This window comes from Agelaius tricolor, unplaced genomic scaffold (genome assembly GCF_023055355.1).
Source record: "Agelaius tricolor isolate 1412-34295 unplaced genomic scaffold, bAgeTri1.0.p SCAF_10, whole genome shotgun sequence".
NCBI lineage: Eukaryota > Metazoa > Chordata > Aves > Passeriformes > Icteridae > Agelaius > Agelaius tricolor.
Window position 1 is genome coordinate 17,785,308 of NW_027269270.1, and position 20,894 is coordinate 17,806,201.

Below are 20,894 nucleotides of genomic sequence, written 5' to 3' on the forward strand. Positions count from 1 at the left end.
ACAGAGCAGAAGAACACACAAAATATGTATGTTCTGATCTGTTAGAAAGCATGAATATACACCTAGTAACATTTACTGAAAATTTGAAAAAATCAGGTTTTATCATACTTAGTCATCATTTATTTCTTGTATCTTGGTAACAGATGTCATCATTGGCCCACTCAACTCACAAATCCCATGAAAAAATTTTCCCCTTTCTAAAGGGGGAAATCAGTATTTCCACTAGCAATCCAACCTATGCTTAAAAGAATCACCCAAGTTTCATTTGTATATGAATAAATTATAACTAATGCAATAGGAAAGCAAGAGCAGTAATAGGCTGGCAGACTGAAGCAAAGCTTTCCTGACTTGCTCTCATATGTCCAAGGCACTGTGCATCAGCACTGTCCATTTGCCTTTCAACATCCTCATTTTCCAAGCTGGGCACTGGAGCTACAGCAGTGAGAAACCTGTGGAAGATGCAGCCCTTCCTTCTGCATATTTAGTGGCTGAAACAGAATCCAAACCTCCCCCTGAGAAAAGAACCCGCTGAAGCTGTGTTCATCCATCAAATGCAAAATCTGCTTCCTATTTTTATACAATCCTGATAGCAATGACATTTTAAGCTCATCATGATTTTCTAACATTTTTTACCCAGAAAACTGGTAGTTCTTTGATTACAAAACTTAAATGATCTCAGTTCTGGCTGAACTCCAAGACATAAGCACTTTCTTCTGCTGTCTCAGCTATTCTCCTGATGTCAAAGACACATTAAAATAAATGTGAACCATATGGCTCCCCAGCAGATTACTCACACTCCTGCATCAATGAGGGCAAAGCAATGCATTGTCACCAGTGCAGAAATATCTTAGGCACGTAAAATTTCAAAAGGCTGGAAAAAACATGTGTGAAGCAGCCTTTTGGATTGAAGCTCTATCTTAGATCAGTGGAAATGCTGCATTTCTTACACTCTACCACCAATCTGTCTGCTTTTTACATACTCGGTGTCATACAAACCATTATGGCAAGAAGGATTAGCACTATTCTCCACCTGCTCCATGACTTTCCATGCAGTGTTTCATCAAGTCTAACACCACAGAACAGCAAAGCCTAATCCCTCCTGGTAATCCAGGTCAGAATGCTGCATATAAAAGCCAGCTTGCTTCCCAACCCTCATAGAAAACAAAATCTAGGAAAAGGTTGTATCCAGAAATTGCTTCTACCTCTTTCTCTTACCTCTCCTTCTATCCTATTATCTTCAAAAAGGTATTTTCTAAGAGTCTCCATACACTCAATTTACAAGTTTCCAACCCTGAATGATAAAACACTTTTCCTACATTCTGGAAATCTACATTAAGAGGAAATCCTGTGACATAAAATACACCCTCCAAAAGAAACATGTAGTCTTGAGGACAGGGGAGGTATTTGCCAGAAGAAATTTTAATCTCAAAGTCTAGAAGGGAACTGCATACTCAGTTGTAAATTAGAGGAAATTTGAGAGAAGAGAGACAATGCTGTGGAACACCACCACCTACCTAGAGCACTTCACTGCTCTGTCCTTCTAGTAGGTTCCTTTAGGGTAAAATCAAAGCTACATTCACCTCACAGGAGGAGCTGGATGGGAATGCTTGCCTAATGCCAGATTTATGTCACATTTGAAAAGGTTTTTGAAAATTACTAGCTCACAGACAAGTCTGACATGAATAGAGAGGGATTAATTTGTATTTTAAGCATTTTACCTCACTGTCAAGTGTTTGGTCAGAAATCTTGCAGAAATGTTGCATTGTTAGGATGCATACTAGAAGCTGGAAACTGACCACTAAAATTTCAGTGAAAGATCCAAGTTTACTTCCTCAGCACCCTCCACCTCCAGAGTGCTTTTCTGTGACATACATCATACTAGTCCAGTTTCTCCATTCTGCAAATATCATCAGCCTTTGGGGAGGAGTGGAGATGGTTAAGTGCTCTCTGCCTCACCATTTCCTCTAAATGCCAGCTGCTGTTCCATAGGGGATTATTCCTGGCCTTGGCCCCAGCTTTGTGAGGAGGAAAGTCCTACCAGGGATCCCTGTAGGAACACCCATGCATAACAATTGCATTGCTGAGCTCTCCTATGACAGTACAGGCAATCCTTTGTCCCATCCCACCTGTGGCTTCTGTGAATGGTCATTTCATGTAAACACAGCTACCCATTCAGCTGACTGACACTTTGCATTTACAACCATATTTTATGTACCTATCATGAACATCTTCTGACAACACTTATTTTGTTTGATGATTTCTAAGCCAACAAAAACATCATGTAATGCAAAAACTATCTCTGGTTGTATTGTGTGCAAAGTGCACTAATTTATAATGGACAACTTACTTAAAAATATAGAAACATAATCAGTTGCACAAATCATTCTAAAAACTAGTGGGAACCTGCTTTATAACCTCTCTTTTCAATTTTTAACAATTCTCACCACAGTATTCCTTATTCCAGATGAAGAGATGCTGTCATGGTATACCCTGTCCTGTCATTCTGTGTGAGTTTGAGCTGAGACATTGCACTGCATTTTGCTGAATTTATTTGCATTCCTTGCTTTTTAATGCTCAGATGAGCTGACTGATTTTAAAATCAAATACAAGAACCTCTCAACCTGTTAGCATTTCATAACATGAGTCAACAAATAGCAATCAAAACATATTCCTCATTAACAAGGAAATTCCAAGCCTGGTTGCTGGCAACATAAATAACTGCAAGATGCCATGAAAAAAGAAATGCCTACATTTCGTTACATGTGTTTTCCCATAGTAAACCAGCACCACCACTTCTAACTCATTCAGAGTTGAAGTTTCTATCATTAACCAGCAATTAAACATGCAGCTTAAGTTCAAAGCTCAGGTCGAGTCTTGTGCTATTGACCTTACACCAAATAAAATTTTACCCCTCTATGAAGATAATTCAGAAAAAGCTACACCTTCCTAAGGATTTCATTCATACCTTCTTTCACATTATGCATGGGCACATATGTAAGGCAATCTCAGTAATTTAGCAGCTCTACAAAATTCAAACAGTACTTTACAGGGCACATTGAAGGAACTGCAACAGGGATGTATTTTTGTGTTTTCAAATTCCCCACTATCTTTAACAGCAAAATCAAAAGATGGGAAGAGCACTTAGAGACCAAAGGGTTTTTCTCAGAGCCCTCAGTGACCTGTCCATTCCTAATGAACCAAAGTAGATCCAAAAGTACTCTATAGACAGTACCCTACTTAGTGGAATGGCAGGACCTGTGATTATGGATAACCTTGCTCATGGCAGTGATAATGTTAATGGCAATAGAGAGATAACTGATGGAGGACATCAACCAGACTGTGTGATGGCAGCACCTCCTGTTGGTGATAATCACCTTATCAGAGAAGCTGCTGCTGGCCATCTCAAGTGACTCTGCAGGTGAGAAAGAGAAGTTTCAGCTACAGGACACTGAAGTTGAAATGGCAGAGGAAAGCAGCAGCTCCTTATGTTTCTTAAGAGATGCATCTGTGATTCATGTGCTATGGGGAGTTATTACCAGCACTAAAGTGCACAAGACAGGACTTCACAAGGTCCCCACAGGTCTTTCAATCGCACACGATTCTGTAAGATAAATTTGGGTATTCTTCTGTATCAGAAAAAAACCACCAAGCATTTAGAGGCAGGTACCTCACCAAAGCAGGGAGAATCACAGATTCATCAAATTATTAATATTGGAAAATACCTCCAAGATCTTAAAATTATTTTTGACTGAATACCACCATGCCCCTTAAAGTGTATAATGAAGTGCCATGTCTACTTGTTTTCTGAATACTTCCAAGGATGGTGACTTCTCTATTTCCCTGGGGAGCCTTTTCCAATGCTTAACTTCCCTTTCAGCAAAGCAACTTTTCCTAATATCCAACCTAATCCTCTCCTGGCACACTTTGAGGTCATTTCCCCAGGTCTGTGAGAAGAGACCCCCACCTTGCCACAACCTTTCATGGAACTGTAGAGAGCAATAAGGTCTCCCCTGAGCCTCCATTTCTCCACTGAACACCCAAAACTCCCTCAGCTGCTCCTCATAGGATTTATGCTCCAGACCCTTCACGAGCTTCATTACCCTTCCGTGGAAGGGCACATATTCCCCCACGGCTGAGCTGCAATGTGGAACTCAGTGTTCCTCAGTGCACACAATATAGGAATGGTCAGGGTGTTGTACTGACATCCTCAACAGCAATTCCAGGTTTTTCAGTTTGCTGTGGAGCAGATGAAACACAGCAGTGGGGTCCCAGAACTGGACAGGGCAATTGAAAGGAGCTCCAATGGCATTTTGAGTGCTCCAGTCCTGTACTCCGTGTATGCCTAAGTCCTGACTAATACTGTATGTGCAATGCTTGCACTGCTACTTGAAGATGAACATCCTTCTTTCTGATACGAAGGCAGGTCTGTGAAATAGGACAGGCATGTGGACCAGCCAGTAATACACCCATTAAAGTAAATCTGCAATGACTAATGACCTGCTGAATCAAACTGAAATTGCTTCAATAGACTGAGAAATGTAAGTAAAATACACAACAGGGATTATATCTGCCAGCAGTAATGAAGGCACTCCATCATCATTTGCTAAGAGACTTAAAAATGTCCACATCTGTAAAAATATATACACCTTATAAAGAAAATGCTAATGGTAAAATTTGTCTATTCTTTATGGACTTTAATTTTTATTTACTGCTCAGTTGCCTGCAGCCTAGGCTAGGGATTTATTAATTTCTTCTTGTTGCTGTCTTTATTTGTTTAAATGGATATATTGTTAAAGAAACTCTGTATTTATTCCTGTGTAATAGTCACAAGCAATAGCACTTAGGGCCATCTCAGTCATGTGTTTTCTGTCATCACACTACAGGGTTAATTGCTGAGAACAAAGTTATCTTCTGGTAGTTCTGCCCCACCTGAATGACCCACAACAGCTGTGTGCCTCATTTAGCTGGCAGGTTAAACTGACTGTAGGACTAATTGAGCAGAATTCTTGCTAGGCTCCTGTTTATCTGACCCAATACATACAGTATCAAGGTTGTGTAAATACGGAGATGCATCAGCTGTGCTAGATGGATTTATATACAAAATGCCTGCTTCCTAAAGTGCTGAAGAGATTGTAGTTACAAGCAATTTAGAATTATCTCTTTGTCAGGTCAATTAGAAAGAAAAAATAAGACTCACATTAGCATTTTTTTTTAATTCTCAATTTAAGAATTAATATACAGATCTTGATGTTGACTACAGGTCACACAACCCTCTCCCCCTTTTCCAGGCAGTAAAAGAGAGTTTATAGTCAACTTCGTATTCACCTATATGAAAACAGAGCAGAAAAAAGTACACAGGATCTCACAGCATCCCACTAAATAGAAGAGAAAATGGTACAACATGTCAGGAAGTAGCTTAGGAAGATAACCTCCATCAAGGAGGTATTCAGGCATGTAACAGAGGCAAGGAATCTCAACAGCCTTTTTTCTGCACTGGCTCTTTTCAGTCTGCTCACTGAAAAACATCTCACAGAAGGACCCTCAATCTTATATTTAGATTCAAATTCAACTTAGAAAAGCTCATCTCTTGTCTTTTATCATGGAAGATGAATGAGTTTAAAGCATGAACAAAATACCTTCCAATGAACACTGTTAACAGGTGCATTAGTATACATTACGTGTGCATGTAATTTTCAGGTGAGTCTCACTCAATAGCTCTTAAGTAATACAGAGGTTCTGTATTTGATTTCTTGGAATTTAGACTGGTGCATCTGTATTAAAGACAATACTTTTTTAAAAAGTCAATGCACACACAAACTACTTGCTCTTTCTACTTCTATATCACCAATGGATATACAAAAATGTATTTTTTTAAAATGTAGTATGTACCATTTCTGTATGCATGTGAGTGCACACACAGATAAACATTTATTACTCTGGCCAGAAGTTTCGCAGTTAGATAAATCATTAATCATAACACAGAAATACTGTAGTTCCTCTTACAGAAAGGGAAATTCCTTTAAACTAAATTGTTTATTATATTAACTACAATTAAAGCTTATTGTTACATGCATGTACTACAACTTCCAAATTTGTCCCCTGAATTGTTCCCTTTCATTGTATCACCTGTGCATGTATTCACAATAAAATTGTGGTCTTCTGTGTGGGTGGGAATGACTGATGTAAAAAGCCTGTTTTCAGTCTACAATGAATAATCAACTAACTTCTTCAACAGATGCAAATGTTAAAGTAGCAGCATGCAGATAATATTGTCTCCAAGTAAATTTTCTAAATACTAATCTAAATTTAAATTTCTAAATACTACCAAAGAGGTTTACTGGGTCACTTACTCCTTTGTGGCACTTCAATAAAATAGGTCCCAAACTAGCACTGCATCTTAAATATCCTATAGCACTTCAAGAGTGGTCCATGTAAACCTGTTTCAAAAGTCATGCCTGTCCCTCCTGTGCACAGGAACACTCCCTACCAGAGCAAAGAAGATTCAGACCCACACATCCAAATGCCTGCTCAAACTGAACAGCAGCATCTGTAGGTAGTACAGTTATAAGAACATTCATATCACATGCTACAAACATGATTTCTAGGCACATCCACCCACTCAGTTACATGGAACACACTCTGTATGGGCAGCAGTGAGGAGCCTCACCTACTCCTTGGCTCACAGTTTTAAGGAATAACTCCACAGAGGAGATCTAAATGCAACACAGTTGAAGGAGGAAAACCCCTGCTTTTTAGAAGATGCAGTTCACTATTAATAAATAATATAACCATCTAAAACAAGTATCATAAACTGCAAACATAAACTGTAAATTTATCATTCCCAGAAATATATGCTGCAAATGTAGCTTGGCTAACTTAAGACCAAATTCTTATTTGTACACAAAACCATTGCAAAGTACAGAAATATCCTCTGGTACCTGAAAAATAGAAACTATTGAAATACTGTCTACCATACACAACATTCATCAGTTCCAAATAAAAGAAAGCTTATTTTGTTTTTAGAGAAGAACTCTCACCAATACTGTATTACAGAGAGCTGACAGCTGCAATACATTTAGCTAAGGAAAATAAACTGAGCTAAAGCACTTTCCCTACAGTACCTGTTTGAACTATTTGGAATACAACTCCTAACATTAACTACAAACAGCTACATAATTCAAACAGCAAATAGGTAGGAGCTTCTAAGAGACTTCAAACTTTTACAACAACAGTCTAACAGACAAGAAGTAAAAGAATGTAAGAGTATTTTACTAAGTATTTTTGAGCAAGTCACAAACTAACATCATGGAGAGAATGTTGCATGATCTGCTCAATTAAAAATCATCATACTTATCTAACCACAAAATTTATTTTATTTTGAGAAACAGGAATAATTCTTTGGGTACGCAGAGTTAGTACTTACGGGTAAAATGATTGGAAGTGGACGGATTGACACTATCACCACTGTCAGCACTTTCACTGCTGGAAATGTCATCATCTGATTCCCTCACAGAGGAACAAGGTGAGGAGCCATCAACTTCTTCAAACTTCCTCTTTAAAATTCCACTCATTGCTGCGATGCTGTCACATGTACCTGTAACAGGAACAGAGGCAATGAGGCACTGAAACATCCAGCTGCAGAATATGCAATCATAAACTCCAAAGTAATTTTTATTTCAAAATAGCAGTAAATTGCCACTTCTAGTCTTGAATAATCATTTAATATGAAATTACACATGACTAATTAGGAGAAGCCATAGAGAAAAAAAAAATCTGAAGTCCTACTCTAACTTGACATGTATGGAGGCGATTATTTCACTAGAATAATCTGTAACAGATTGCTTTCAGGGAGTATTTTCCCCACTCTGTCAACAGCATCCCTATCTTCTTCTAGTTTATGTTGTGAAATTTCAAACCAAGAAAAAAATGACAGACCTGGTCCCTCCTTTGGCTGCCACAGGAGGAAGGAAAGCTCACAATCGGGGATGAAATTAAGAAGAAATCATCCTGAACACTATAGTTCACAATGCTAAATATAAGTGATGTAACCAGTGTTCACACCACTCTTTAAGAGTTTCATCTGATAATTCCAATATTACAGACAGATAAAAGACAGTGAAGGCACAAAGACCAGATATAAATTTGTGCTCAATAAACACCTGGAGTTCTGAAGTTACCCACACCAGTTAAAGACACCAACTGTCTCTCAAACATTCTCCTCTCCCAGTTATCTGGTCTATGAAAGGCAGGCCACCCTTGACTAAGCTCATCTCCTCCTATTACAAGGTGACCTGCCTAGTGGTAGAGGCAAAGACTGGGGATGTTGTCTTCCTGGACTTTACTAAAGCCTTTGACAACGTTTCCCACAGCATCCTCATGGAGAAACTGAGTGCTTACGTCTTGGATGGGTGTAAAAACTAGCTGGCTGGATGGCCCAGAGAGTGCTGGGGAATGGAATTAAATCCACTTGGTGGCTGGTCACTAGTAGTGTTTCCCAGGGCTCTGCTGATGCCAGTCCTGTTTAAATATCTTTATCAGTGATCTGGACAAGGGGATCAAGTGTCCATCCCCTCAGTCAGTTTGCAGATGACAGTAAATTGGGCATGAGTCCAAAGAAGGGCAATGAAGCTGGTGAAGGTCTAGAAAGTGACTCACATGAGAAGCAGCTGAGAGAGCTGGGACTGTTCAATCTGGAGAAAAGAAGACTTGGGGAGGACCTCATCACTCTCTAAAACTCCCTGTAAGGACTTTTTAGCCAGCTGGGGGCTGGCCTCTTTTTCCAGGTAACAAGGACAAGAGGAAATGGCCTCAAGCTATGCTGGGGAGGTTTAGATTGGGTATTGGGAAAGATTTCCTCAACATAAGGGTGGTCAAGCATGGGAATGGGCTGCCCAGGGAATTCACCAGCCCTGCAGGTACTTAAAAGATGTGTAGATGTGGCACTTGGGTACATTGTTTAGTGGTGGACTGGTCAGGTTAATGGTTGAACTCAATGATCTTTGAGGGATTTTCCAACCTAAATTATTCTGTGATACCAAAATTAAGAAATGAAATGCCTAATATATTCCTGATGTTAAGTAGAATATTATAAAACTACGTATTCATTTAGCAGCATGTTCTGGTTCCAGCCAGGACAGGGTTAATTTTTTGCAATACCCCAGAGGGGGCATGGCCAGGACACCAAGGTTATTCTGTACCACCTCACATCATTACTGGGGGCAGGGGGAAGGGAGTCTTTTCTGGGGAGCAGAAGTTCCTTATGGCTCCAATTCCACGGCAGAGAGAGCTGGTGTTGTCTGTTGTGGGTTTCCACAGTGAGCAGTAACATTTCTTTTCTGGTACTCTCTGTCATGAATATTGTTGCCCTTACTGTCCCTCTCCTTATCTCATTGCCATTTCCAGTAAATTGTTCTTATCTGAACCCACCATCTTCACCTTTTTTGCCTCCTATTCTCCTCTCCAGCCACTGCGGGGGGGAGGGAGAGTGAGTGAGTTTGGAGAGTTTCTGTGGGAGCACTAGCCTGGGGAGTGCTCCCCTAAACACCATGACACAGCAGAGGCAGAAATATTGCATGTAATTAACTAGCTGAGGAGAGATCAAGAACAGCTGGAGCCTGCCCAGGGGACACACAGCTGCCACCATCCTGCCTGCAGCACTGCAAAGACAAGTGCTCCTAACACTTATCCAGGCAAAAAGTTTGTCTGGGATTGATGACACACTGTACTCATCAGGGACACACAACCCAGCACTTAGGACTTGACAAAGGCTTCTACCCAATCCCACTGAAAGCAAGAAAAATAAAAAATTCATTTACACTGCTCATGAAACAGAACTATTAAAATCTCTACAGCTACCTTTAGGATTCCTTAATTCTGGACCAGCCACATTCTGCTCCTTCCTGGAAGCTGAACTAGATACCCTCCAGAACTCCCTTCCCACCAACCTTTCGATGGCTCTGTGTTTAAAACCCCAATATATCTGTGAGGAAGCTTGCATAAGCTGGGCTAAGTGGCCACTAAAGAAGACAAGGTTAAAGCAGAGACTCCAGTACTGGCCAAAAATGTTCAACAATTAGCACATTTCAGGGCTTTGGCTCAGGCCACCTCTCGCTCTCCTGGATTATGCAGGATGAAGCAGGTGCCAGAACCATTCCCAGCAGGCAGGCTGGATGAAGGTACCTGGGTTTTGGCAGAGGCCTGACAGCTCAACCATTGTGGACAAGAGCTGTGTCCTGCCACTTGGCAGCAGCAGCCAGAGAATGCTGTCCCTAGCCCATGTCTGTCTTATCTTTTCAATTAGTACAGAGGCAGTCTCAGGGATGTAGCTGCTGTGCTCTGACCCTGCAAGCACAGCCCTTCAGCAGTTAGAACTCTGCTATCTTTGCTCACACTTGGCCTCATACTAAGTAGTTTCAATGTCTCCTGTGTATTCTACAGCTCCCTTAAAGCCCCAACACCAGTTTCTTCCCTGGAAAAAACAAAGCAACAGTGTGAAGAGAATTGCAACCTTTCAGCATGGTATGAAGTCATGGCAAGATAAAGGTGGGCATATGAGAATGAGAACTACAAAAAAAAAAAAAAGAGGAAAAAGTAAAACAAAACAAAACAAAACAACAACAACAACAAAAAACCCAAACAAAAACAAACAAACCAACAAACAAAAAAACCCAAAGAAAAAGTAGGACTCACCATCTTACAGAGTCTGTGAGACTAATTCCAGATCATAATTCCACAAACACTGAAAACTGTCTATACGAAATTCATGGGTTTAGGTGGCAAGGGCACAGTGGTTTCTTCCCAGTGCAAAGAAGTTTAGCTCTAATTACTTGTTTTGCTTTGCTGACAAAGCATTTTACTTTGCCTGCCAGCTCCTAAGCACAGCAGGAGGAACTTATGAGCAGGTTTAAACTTGCCTTTGTAAGTCAAAACTTGAAATTGCATATACATTATACAACATTTTAATGATATTATTAAATTGCAAGGATTAGAACAGAAGTTTTATAATAAGGGAGTTCATTCACTTCTTGAGAATCAAAAGCTCTAAAAAACACACATGAGATTGTACCAAGTTTAATATCCTGTCTCCAGCAGTAGTCACTATTTAATGCTTCAATGGAAAGCAATGGGATGCAAAATCCTGCCAAACAACTGCAGATACACAGCTCTGCTTCCTCATCCTTACAGCCAATTTCCCCTAGGCATGATACTTGAAATCTTGCTATATGACAGTGCCCAGCCTCTTAGAAATTCACTTGACTTGGTCTCCTGAGGCAACAAGTTTCTTATTAGTTTTCTGTGAGAAGAAAAAAACCACAACAAAACACATCTTCTGAAACTATATCCACACCCCCTTCAAAATCACTGCAGTTTCAATCTCTACAATATTTTGGACAGTAAGCAGCAGGAAGGCAGGAGTGGCCAGCAGAATGCTGTACTAGACAGAACTACACAGGTACCTGCACGAAGTGGGGACAGCTGAGGAGAAGTCACTGACATCTTGTTGCTGTATTACAGCGGTATTTCCATTTCAGTAGGGATTACATGACATGGGAAGTAGAGTGCATCTGCTGATCCTGTACAGAATCAGGAAACACCTTTATATTTGGGGGGTGTGCAGGGAGGGGACAGTGGTGGAGACACAAATGGAACTGCACATTAAGTCCTGCATCCCCAAGCTGGGGCAGCTGTCCAATGGCTGCAGCTGCTGGAAAGCACCTGGCATGCTCCTGCCAACACTCCCAACCTCAGCTGTGCAACCCTTCACAGCCTGCCTGCCCCTGGGGAGCTCCCCAAAGCCACACAGCCTCTTGCTGACACTGCTCCTCTTTTAATGTGGGAACTAAAGCATTCATCAGCAAGAAAAAGGAAGAGAAAATGAGCAAGAAACCGTGCAGGTCTGAAACACTTGAGCACTTGTTTACTATTCAGATTCTTCAAATTCTGAGTTAATAATCCCCAGAAAAAGATGCAGAATTCCATCAGAAGGTGTAGCTCATGAGAATAATGTAGAGGGAGCACTGGTCCCCAATACAGCCAACACATGCCTGGTCTTGGAACTGGTGCTATATTTCCTAGGGCTACAAAACAAGAACAGAGGGAGTGATATGCCATCTCAACAGGTACACTTTGACACCTCACAGCTACAGCTGTGTCCCCCCTGCAAGAGCACAGGGACATATAAACGGCTGATTATTGCCTGCTGACAGTGAAAGCAACAGCTGCTTTCACTGGAGTAACCAAAAACTTTGAAATTACTCCAATGTCCTTGTCGGTCGTCCCTCAGACCAAAACCCCCTTCCTAGAAGGCTCTGCCAATCTGTCACCAAATTGTCTTCTTCAAAGTCATGTGAGCTTTTCCAGGGTCTCACTTTCAAGTTCCCCTACCATAAAGGCACTTCTGCACATACCCAAAGTTACAGAGATTTGAGATATCTGAATCTGTTGAGGTCTCCCTGGGAGCCTGAAACTTCATGTTCTTCCAAGTAAGGTGTCCAAGAACAAAAGGAAAATCTGTTATGAGTGCAAAGCATGTTGAGAAGGAGAAGGGACAGAAAGGCTGGGCAGACCCAAACCCATGAGCAATTGTTTATGTACCCAAAGGCTGGTAAATACAGTACAGCACTTGGCTGCTATCTGTGCCCACCCTCTTTGGACTATGAATCTTGGCATTATTTTCTATACCGGCAAAATGGTCTCCACCTAAACAAAGGACTAGGATGCTCTCCACTAAGCTACAGCTTAGGAGCAGCAGGTACTGAACAACAGACTCTGCTCTCCAGCACCTGGGTGGATTTCTTAGCTGTGCTGCTTTGTAAATTAACAAGAGACCCATTCAGCAGCAGATCTTTACAAGAAAGATGTTTTTGGATGAAGAGTGACCTACGCTCTGCTCTTGAAAGGGAAGGTCAGAGTACCTCCCTTCAGGAGGTACTGGACTGTGACTGTGGGGCACAGGGAGCTCCAACAGCACGAGCACGGTTCCATGCTGAAGGGTACCCACATGGACACCGGGGATTAAAACATTTCTCTCTCAAGCATCTAACCTCCAAGTGCCTTGCTTCTTATTTCATTAAGCAGACATGACTTAGAGACTAATCCTGAAACCTTACTCAGAAACAGAAGACCTGCAGTCCTCAATGGCCACAGCCAAACCTCAGCATAAGAGACAAACCATTCCTGCTCAAAGTGCCATTGGAAGGACAGGGAATTTACAGCCTTCCCCACACTGCTAGGAAACATGAGCTCCTCCCTACACCTTGCACCTCTGCATCAGTAAAGAGCAGCTTTGCTGGCTCTGTAATTCTGCCTTGTCTCCAAATACAATGGGATTCTGATAAATTCTAAAACACTTCAAAAAGAAATGTTTGATACACAAAGCAGATGTATTCAACAATAGGATCTCTGGGGGAATGACAGTTTGGCTTATTAATTACCAAAATTCTGTTTCTGAACATAACTTTGCCCCTTCTCCCCCCTTCAATAAAAGGAAACTGAATTCCTTTAATTCATCTTCTGGACTCCTTAAAAATCAACTTTTCTCTCTGAAAGCTTTAATTACATCTTTAAAGCATTACGTTTGCATATCCCAGCCAACGTAACATCAAAATTACAATTTCAATATCAAGTCAGAACTTCCCTGTGAAGAAATACACCTTATATTACACAATGCTTGCTTTAATTGAGAAAGCTTTAGCTCTTGGGATTAGAGTTACACAGTACATAGTTGTAGCCTACATGCTTTCTTTCAAAAATATTTCCAGGCATTATGACTTCAAATGCAGGGGAAGTGTAGTGAAAGTGTCAACAATGAGACTGCCAAGGGCATGGTCGGAAGAAATGGCTACAACAATTTAAATGGCTAAACAAATATAGGCTAAAAGTCAAGTCAAGGGTAAAGATATAAATTCATACTGCCTCTGGCAGGAATCAATTATGCTGGCTATTCTGACCTCTAAATGGCTTCTTCTGGAGAGGGAACATGAAAAGCTTACTCTCACTCTCTCGCTTTTTACCTATTTTCTCTCATCTTCATATGTATGTTCCACATGTCTAAACTTGGCAAAAATATTTAAAAAGGAGAAAGAGATAAAGTGTTTTATCTGCATTAAAAACCAAAGATAGTTAAAAATTTTGCAACTGCAGTGGTTGAAAAGCATTCTCACTCCGAAGAACATTACTGAAAAGACTTGAAATTCTTAGCAGATGTTTTGGGAAATGTCAAAGATGTGTCTAAAACATGAAAAATTGCTTAAATTAGTTGATTTTTGAAAATGGTAATACAGATCGAGTAACACCACAATGAAAGACGAAAAACTGAAGCAAGAAAAAATCATGAGAAAGGAATGAAGCAAAAGGTTATGAAAAGATTCCTTTCCTACAGAAGTGGGACTCAGACAAAAATAATGAGTTTCAAATTTCCCTAACTATTTAAAAGAAATATAAATGAAATAGCAAAGCCATGCTCTGTCATGATCACTGGAGGCCAGTTATAAAGGAGAAGGTATACAAAAATACAGGTGTCCTCAAAGTTGAGTGTTACCACACTCAGTGGTGTTCATCTGTGCTATGAATGTGAACAGATAGCTACGGTTTTGCATTAGCTCAGCTCACTTTGAGCAAGCAGCAAAAGCAGATCAGCTGTACTGATACACAGCTGTTGAGCAGAACTAATCTGTGGAGCAGAACACTGCCCTAACACAGACCATTTGCAGCACCCCTGTGAAATACATCTTTAGATCCAACAGGCACCTCGGAAGTGTAAATACACACTGCTTTGGATATCAAAATAAATACACAGTAAAGGGTCGTATGATAGAAAAATTATGCTATTTAGTACTTATTCTTTATTTAACTGCAAATTTTGTTGCTCTTCTAACATAGGTGTTCTTTTGTCATACACTGGTAAAATTTAATTACATATATACATTTAATGTACATGTTTACTATGCTTTAACAAATGTTGGTAATAAGAACTCGCCACAAAGGTGGCATGAAAAAGGGTCTCAGCTTATTATGCACCAAATCCTGTGATATTGAAGACCTGCCTGTGCTCAGCCAGCAGCCATTTGCATTTCAGTGCTGCTGCTGCAGCGTTACACAATAGACATGCTCAGCACGTTCCCTAATGGACACTGTTTCAACTCTCCTCCCTTCAGCGCTCCAATTCCAGCTTGGCAGATGATTTTGACCAACCTCATGCCTTTGCCTTGTCACATCCACTCAAAAAAAGGCACAGCTACAGGAATACCTTCTACTGTTCCTATGCAAGCAGTGACAGATCTGGGTGCTCCAGGAGTTTCCAGGTTCAGTGAGGGAATGCATGAAAAACAATGTGGAGCCCCAATACTTCAACAGTCAGATTATGTTCTTTGGACTTCAGCAACAAGACATTGAAAATTTATTGTATGATCTTGGTTCTTTGCATCAAATGACTTACAAGGAACCAATCAAAAGATTTTTGACTGATGGGCTTTTTCATTTTTTTTTCCTTTTTCTCCTTCTCTCTTTTTTTTTTTTTTAAACACCGAAAGCATAAAAATGTCCAATAACAGCTTGGTTTTATCTTGTTAATAAATGCTGACATTAGAAAGAACATAATTAACCCAATTCTCTAATAAAATCTGTGCTGTGCATATTTTAAAGACACCAAGTAAATATTTGGCACAGCTATTAGTAGTCATGTAAAGTTACAGACTGGCTTCTCTGGTAGCTCAAAACTCTGTTGCTATTTTTTACTATAAAACTGAAAGAAAATGGTAGAAACTAAACAGCTAGGAAAATACCAGGAAACACATTATTTTTATCAGCAGAAATATCTGACGAAGAATAAAACAGGCCCCTAAAAACAAAAAAAAATTTGGTCAGCAGGAGCCAACATTCAATTGCCATCAATGAAATGAATGTAGCTCCATGGCATGACAGTAAAATCATGACTTCATTCAAGGCTTGGCCTCAAGTAGAGCCAAAATTAGTAAAAATATGTTTAAGTGCATCTTTTTCCCTAGAGAATCAAGTCAATAAAACTATTCGTACTGGAAAATATAAATTATTAATATCTACTGGAAGGCTCTGATGTTTTGAAATTATCATCTTCAAAAATAGCTTTATGGCTATAATAATTCAAGCTTTCTATCTAGATCAAGGACAATGCACAACCAAAATATAATGCTACAATCTGCATTTTTCATGCACACCCAAGACAGTCCTAAGTATATATTCAAGTCCACAAAAAAAATTACACAAAAATAGAAGATGTAAAGTTGCTATTTGTTTCTAGGATTTGCTTTTTGACTTTGCACCATTCATGGTGTATCTATTCAAGTCTGAAAAACAATACATTTATTTTTTTAAAAACTGGAGATTTTTAGAAATAATATTATTTCACAATGAAACACTGATGAGGGAAATTCACCAAAAACAGACCCCTTAACATACACAACAAATTACTGAATGCAGGAAACAGTGAATTCATACAACACAACCGTGAAGTCTTCTTCTGCCACTGACATATATGTAAGGAATTGACTTAATCTTCTAAGAAAGACACAAGGTAAAAATAAGCTACTCAGCTATCAGCTAAAAATGAGAGGAATTTAATTTCAAGTTTACAAAAAAAAAAGAAAATAAGAAAAAATCTGAGAAACAAATGGACCTTTACTATTTATGGATTTGTCTCTTCTGGATGGATTACCCAAGGCACAGTATGAGGGCTGCTTCACTGATGCTCTTCCCCAGGGTCACGGTTTAAGCTTTCCTCTATGTGGTTACTTTGATAATCAGGGTCTTAGCCACAGTGCCAATTGTTTTTCACTGGTGTGAACTAGCAATCTCTCTTTCCCATCTCACCACCCATTTGCACAATACTTGAAGAAGATTAACTGCTTCTGCTTCAAGCTCAGCTGATACCAGCTAACAGGTCAAAAAAACTAATTAGGAAAATATGATAGACATATTGAACAATATGACAGGCACAGAGAAAGCATAACTGCACAAACCTAATTTCCTTACAAAATGAGTCAAAAAGATCAGCCACACTAAGATTTCAAAGTCTCAGATTTAGTGACCATGGTCAATAGAATGAGATTTATTTTTTTTTATGAAGAGAGACAAAATATGCATAATCAATAAAGTAAAACGTTTCTCTGTAAGCCAGTAGTCTTCTCTATATTTTCAATAAGTGAAAACCTCAAAAATTATTTTAAAAGCATATATTCAATTACTGGCAAAATTTCCAATAGTAATTTCATATTTGTGGCCAGCAAAAATTCCCCAGAGGTCCTTACTCACCTGTACATAATCAACACAAAGGCACCCAAAGGAAGGGCCTGTGGTGCTAACACAACATGACAGACAGACAGTAAGATGGATCTGAAATTACATTCCCAGCTGTGTTAAAACTGAATGTTGACTCTCTTTACTTTTTTTTATGCTAAATAAAATTTGGTTTATGCCTGTAGTGACTTGTATACTAATAAACATGTCTAAGAATTCTTTTCAGTTCGCTTTATAATTCAAAGCTGAAAACTTCCTTAGAAAGCTGACAGAAGAGCTGCAGGTCTAATAATAAGCATGTTCCCATGCAATTCCCAAGGCACTCTTGTCACTGAGACAATGATGAATAGGAGCTGAGCAGCGAGCCCACTGCCATCTCATTGCCTGACTTGTAAGCACCTTATGACCATTCAGCACCACTTCAGCCAGGGGAGTCTGCTGGGACAAAATTAATTATCTGCCCTACACTCTCCTGAAAGCACTGCTGTGAAGGTATGCGGCTTCCACTTCCTATCTATCGGAAGTGGGTTCTTTTTATTATTTGATGTATTTTCCTTTATTAAATCTCTGATCACTCTGTCTTTTCCAAAGGAGATAAAAAGGTTAATACTGTGCAGTTTCTACTTTTCCATTTTATTAATGAAAGATGTTTCTTTAGAAGCAAGAGTGGATGAGAAGCATAATAGTAAACAACTGAGCAACTTAATTGAAAGCAACAAAGTTAAACCTCTGGCTACTCTGAAAGTGAATTCTTCCATAAAGACTCTGGTACAACAAGACAGCAAAATAATGGCAACTCTGGGAGTCAATTCCCCCCTGAGTAGTGGGATTTCCCTCCCTGCCCCTAAAATAAAATATTTAAAAGTCAAAATATTTGCTTGAGAATAGCCTGCTCAGCTGTCACAGTCCATGTTGGAAGTAAGCAGTGCTACCATTTGATGTCCACACTAAAAACAATTAACAAATACATTTTGTGGCTTTCAGCATTTTTTGTTTACCCTATCACCCCCACACAAATGGCATTTACAAGAGATGGCTATCGCTTAGGAAGTGCAGCTAACAACATCTGCAATCCAGCTTCCTTGTTAACACATCTATGGTACATTTAAAGCAGACTCTGTTCAATAGTGACAAAGAACAAATTTTAAATCACTAAGAAGTCATCATCAAATGTTCACTAAGAAGTTCATCATATCCCTATTCCAAACACCCGACCTCCTCCTGCAGCAGCACTATGTCAGCCTATTCCATCATCCCAGGAGGAGCAGCCAGGTGCTCCTCAGGTGGGACAGGCCACAGGCACCGCACAGCCCCGGCCCCGGCCCCAGCAGCATCCCCGGGGAGATGTGTTTGAGAAGGAAGCCTTGTTCCCGAGCTGTGTTAGAGAAGGAGCCTTGTTCCCGAGCTGTGTTAGAGAAGGAGCCTTGTTCCCGAGCTGTGTTAGAGAAGGAGCCTTGTTCCCGAGCAGGGGAGCCCAGCAGGGCCTGGGGCGGCTCCGGGCCCGGCGCACACACAGCGCGGCACCGCAGCGCGCCCGCAGCCTCCATCCCCCCGCCAGCACGGACAGAATATCACCTCCTGATAGGCACGCACAGAAACGATTTGCCAGAATTGAATAAATAAATGTAACGAAGGGGCAGCATGCTAATGAGAGCTACAAATACCACAGAGCCTGATTTACTCCGCAGCCTCCCACTACATAATGGTATCGCTGCTTGCATTTCCTCATCAAAATCCAACAACCACGCGAGACGGTGAAGCTGCCATCGGTAAATGATGTTGTAGCTCCTGCCCGTATCCCCCAGAACGACTGATCAGAGGCAGGCTCCATACTCTGCAGCCCACATTTCCTACTTCACATTAGCCAATGGAATAAATATGCAAATCCCTGCTGCTTATGAAAGAGCAGGATACAAACCAGCCCCAAAATCAATCAGGACATCAAGTTATATATTCCACGAAATTATTTATGAAGTACTAAACAAAAGCCATGTACCTTTTCATCTGAAAGCCTGAATGCAAATTGTCCAATGCATTTGGATGCTAGTTTTTAAGAAGTATCCTTGCTTATACTTTTGTGTTTAAGCATAGAAAAACCTTAAAAAAATCAAGCAGCTCCTCTTCCTTTTGTCCTTAACTTTACAATATTTAAGTTGTCCAGTTACATATATTAAGTGAATTTTCCATCAAATTGTTACGGCAATACAAGCTTTTACTCCTTTTCTCATTTTCCCTATTTTTTTGTGGAAAAATTATTTGAAGTAATGAAAAACTGAAGCAGAGGTGCTAAAAATAGAAACCTCTTTTTTGTAGGGTGGTTGTAGAGATAGGGAATCTGTAGGAAAGAATTATATGCAAATGTGGGGGAAGAAAAAGGCCACAATTTTCCACTTTGATTTTTTTTTTCCATGTAAATCACTCACATCTCCCATTTATCATCAGTTCCATTAGAATACTGTATCCGTATCTGTGGAGAGGTGGAGAAATTAAAGGCATGCTATTTACCTCAGAGCTGCTTTAACCTAGTAAATATTTTCATCTTCTGTACATTTGTAGATGAGTCATATCTGTCTTTTATCTACACTCAATCCCTGTTCCAGTGTCAAAAAAGCCTACAAAAAAGCAATGAAGCAACAGTGATCAAAACTCACTGGTAGGACTTTAAGTGGTATCAGCATTTTAAAGATGCGATGGTCTTTGGGGATATTTTATTGAGGAAGGGGTACATCTATAATCCACTTTTTCTCATCATCATGTCTAGCTCAGAGCAAGAGCAAAAAGAGACAGACAGACAGACTGCATGTAAATTTATCTTTAAGACATCTTTACCAATGCTGCAATATATTGCAGCTGCCTTGCTTCAGCCTGACTTTCCAGCCGCTTGTTCAAAGGGAAAACATCTCTAAACTTCAAGGTTCAGTTACTAGAAGTACATTTTAAGAGCAAACAAAAGTTTTAGATAAGACAATCATCTGTTGCCATCTCAGGAAAATTATCTAAGCTTTGGAATTAAGTTTCCAAACATTTGCCACTGTGTACTCTAAACCATGACTTACATGTCTTCAATTTATATTGAACTCAAACTTCATTTAATAAACTACTGCATCTGTCTAAAGCAAGATAAAGGTAAATTGCTCTTTCTGGTAAACAATGGAGACCAAAAAACTAAGATATACAGCAAACACTGCATCCTCAAACCAAAACATTGTACAGCAGGTTTGGGCTCCTCAGATCCAGAAATAAATTAAGACAGTGTAATTAACACAAAACTCCAGTAACATGAGAGATCAAAATCACATCTCTGTCTCCAAAATGCCGGATACCTACATAAAGATTTGGTTATATTTATGATTCTAAAAGAGACTCAACAGCCACCATTCCAATTGCAGCATAAAATGTTTACATAATCACACTTTCAATAGCATTTAGATGGGGTGAAGAAAAGTGCGTCTTAAAATTACCATAAGTTAGTAGCAACACAGAACACCTTTTTGCTTCAGGAATTTTTTCTTTAAGCTTTCTTAAAAAACTTGACACTGGGAGTGTTTTAGAATATGAAGAGCCTAATCCACAGAAAAAACGTTTATTGTTTCTTTCCTATATAAACAGACAAGACAGGTGTA

General features: G+C 39.8%; 1 protein-coding gene across 9 annotated transcripts in view; it reads right to left on the reverse strand.

Moving 5' to 3' along the window:
* The window catches only part of CSRNP3 (cysteine and serine rich nuclear protein 3), a 97,934-nt gene that overhangs the window by 18,577 nt on the left and 58,463 nt on the right, over positions 1-20,894 (reverse strand). For all 9 annotated transcript variants that reach the window (XR_011680382.1, XR_011680384.1, XR_011680381.1 and 6 more), the window contains one exon: positions 7,424-7,594. Coding sequence is in view for 5 of the 9 variants with exons in the window: in XM_071435003.1 (XP_071291104.1) it covers positions 7,424-7,594 (171 nt within the window). In the remaining 4 variants the exon portion in view is untranslated. The remainder of the gene's footprint in view (positions 1-7,423; positions 7,595-20,894) is intronic.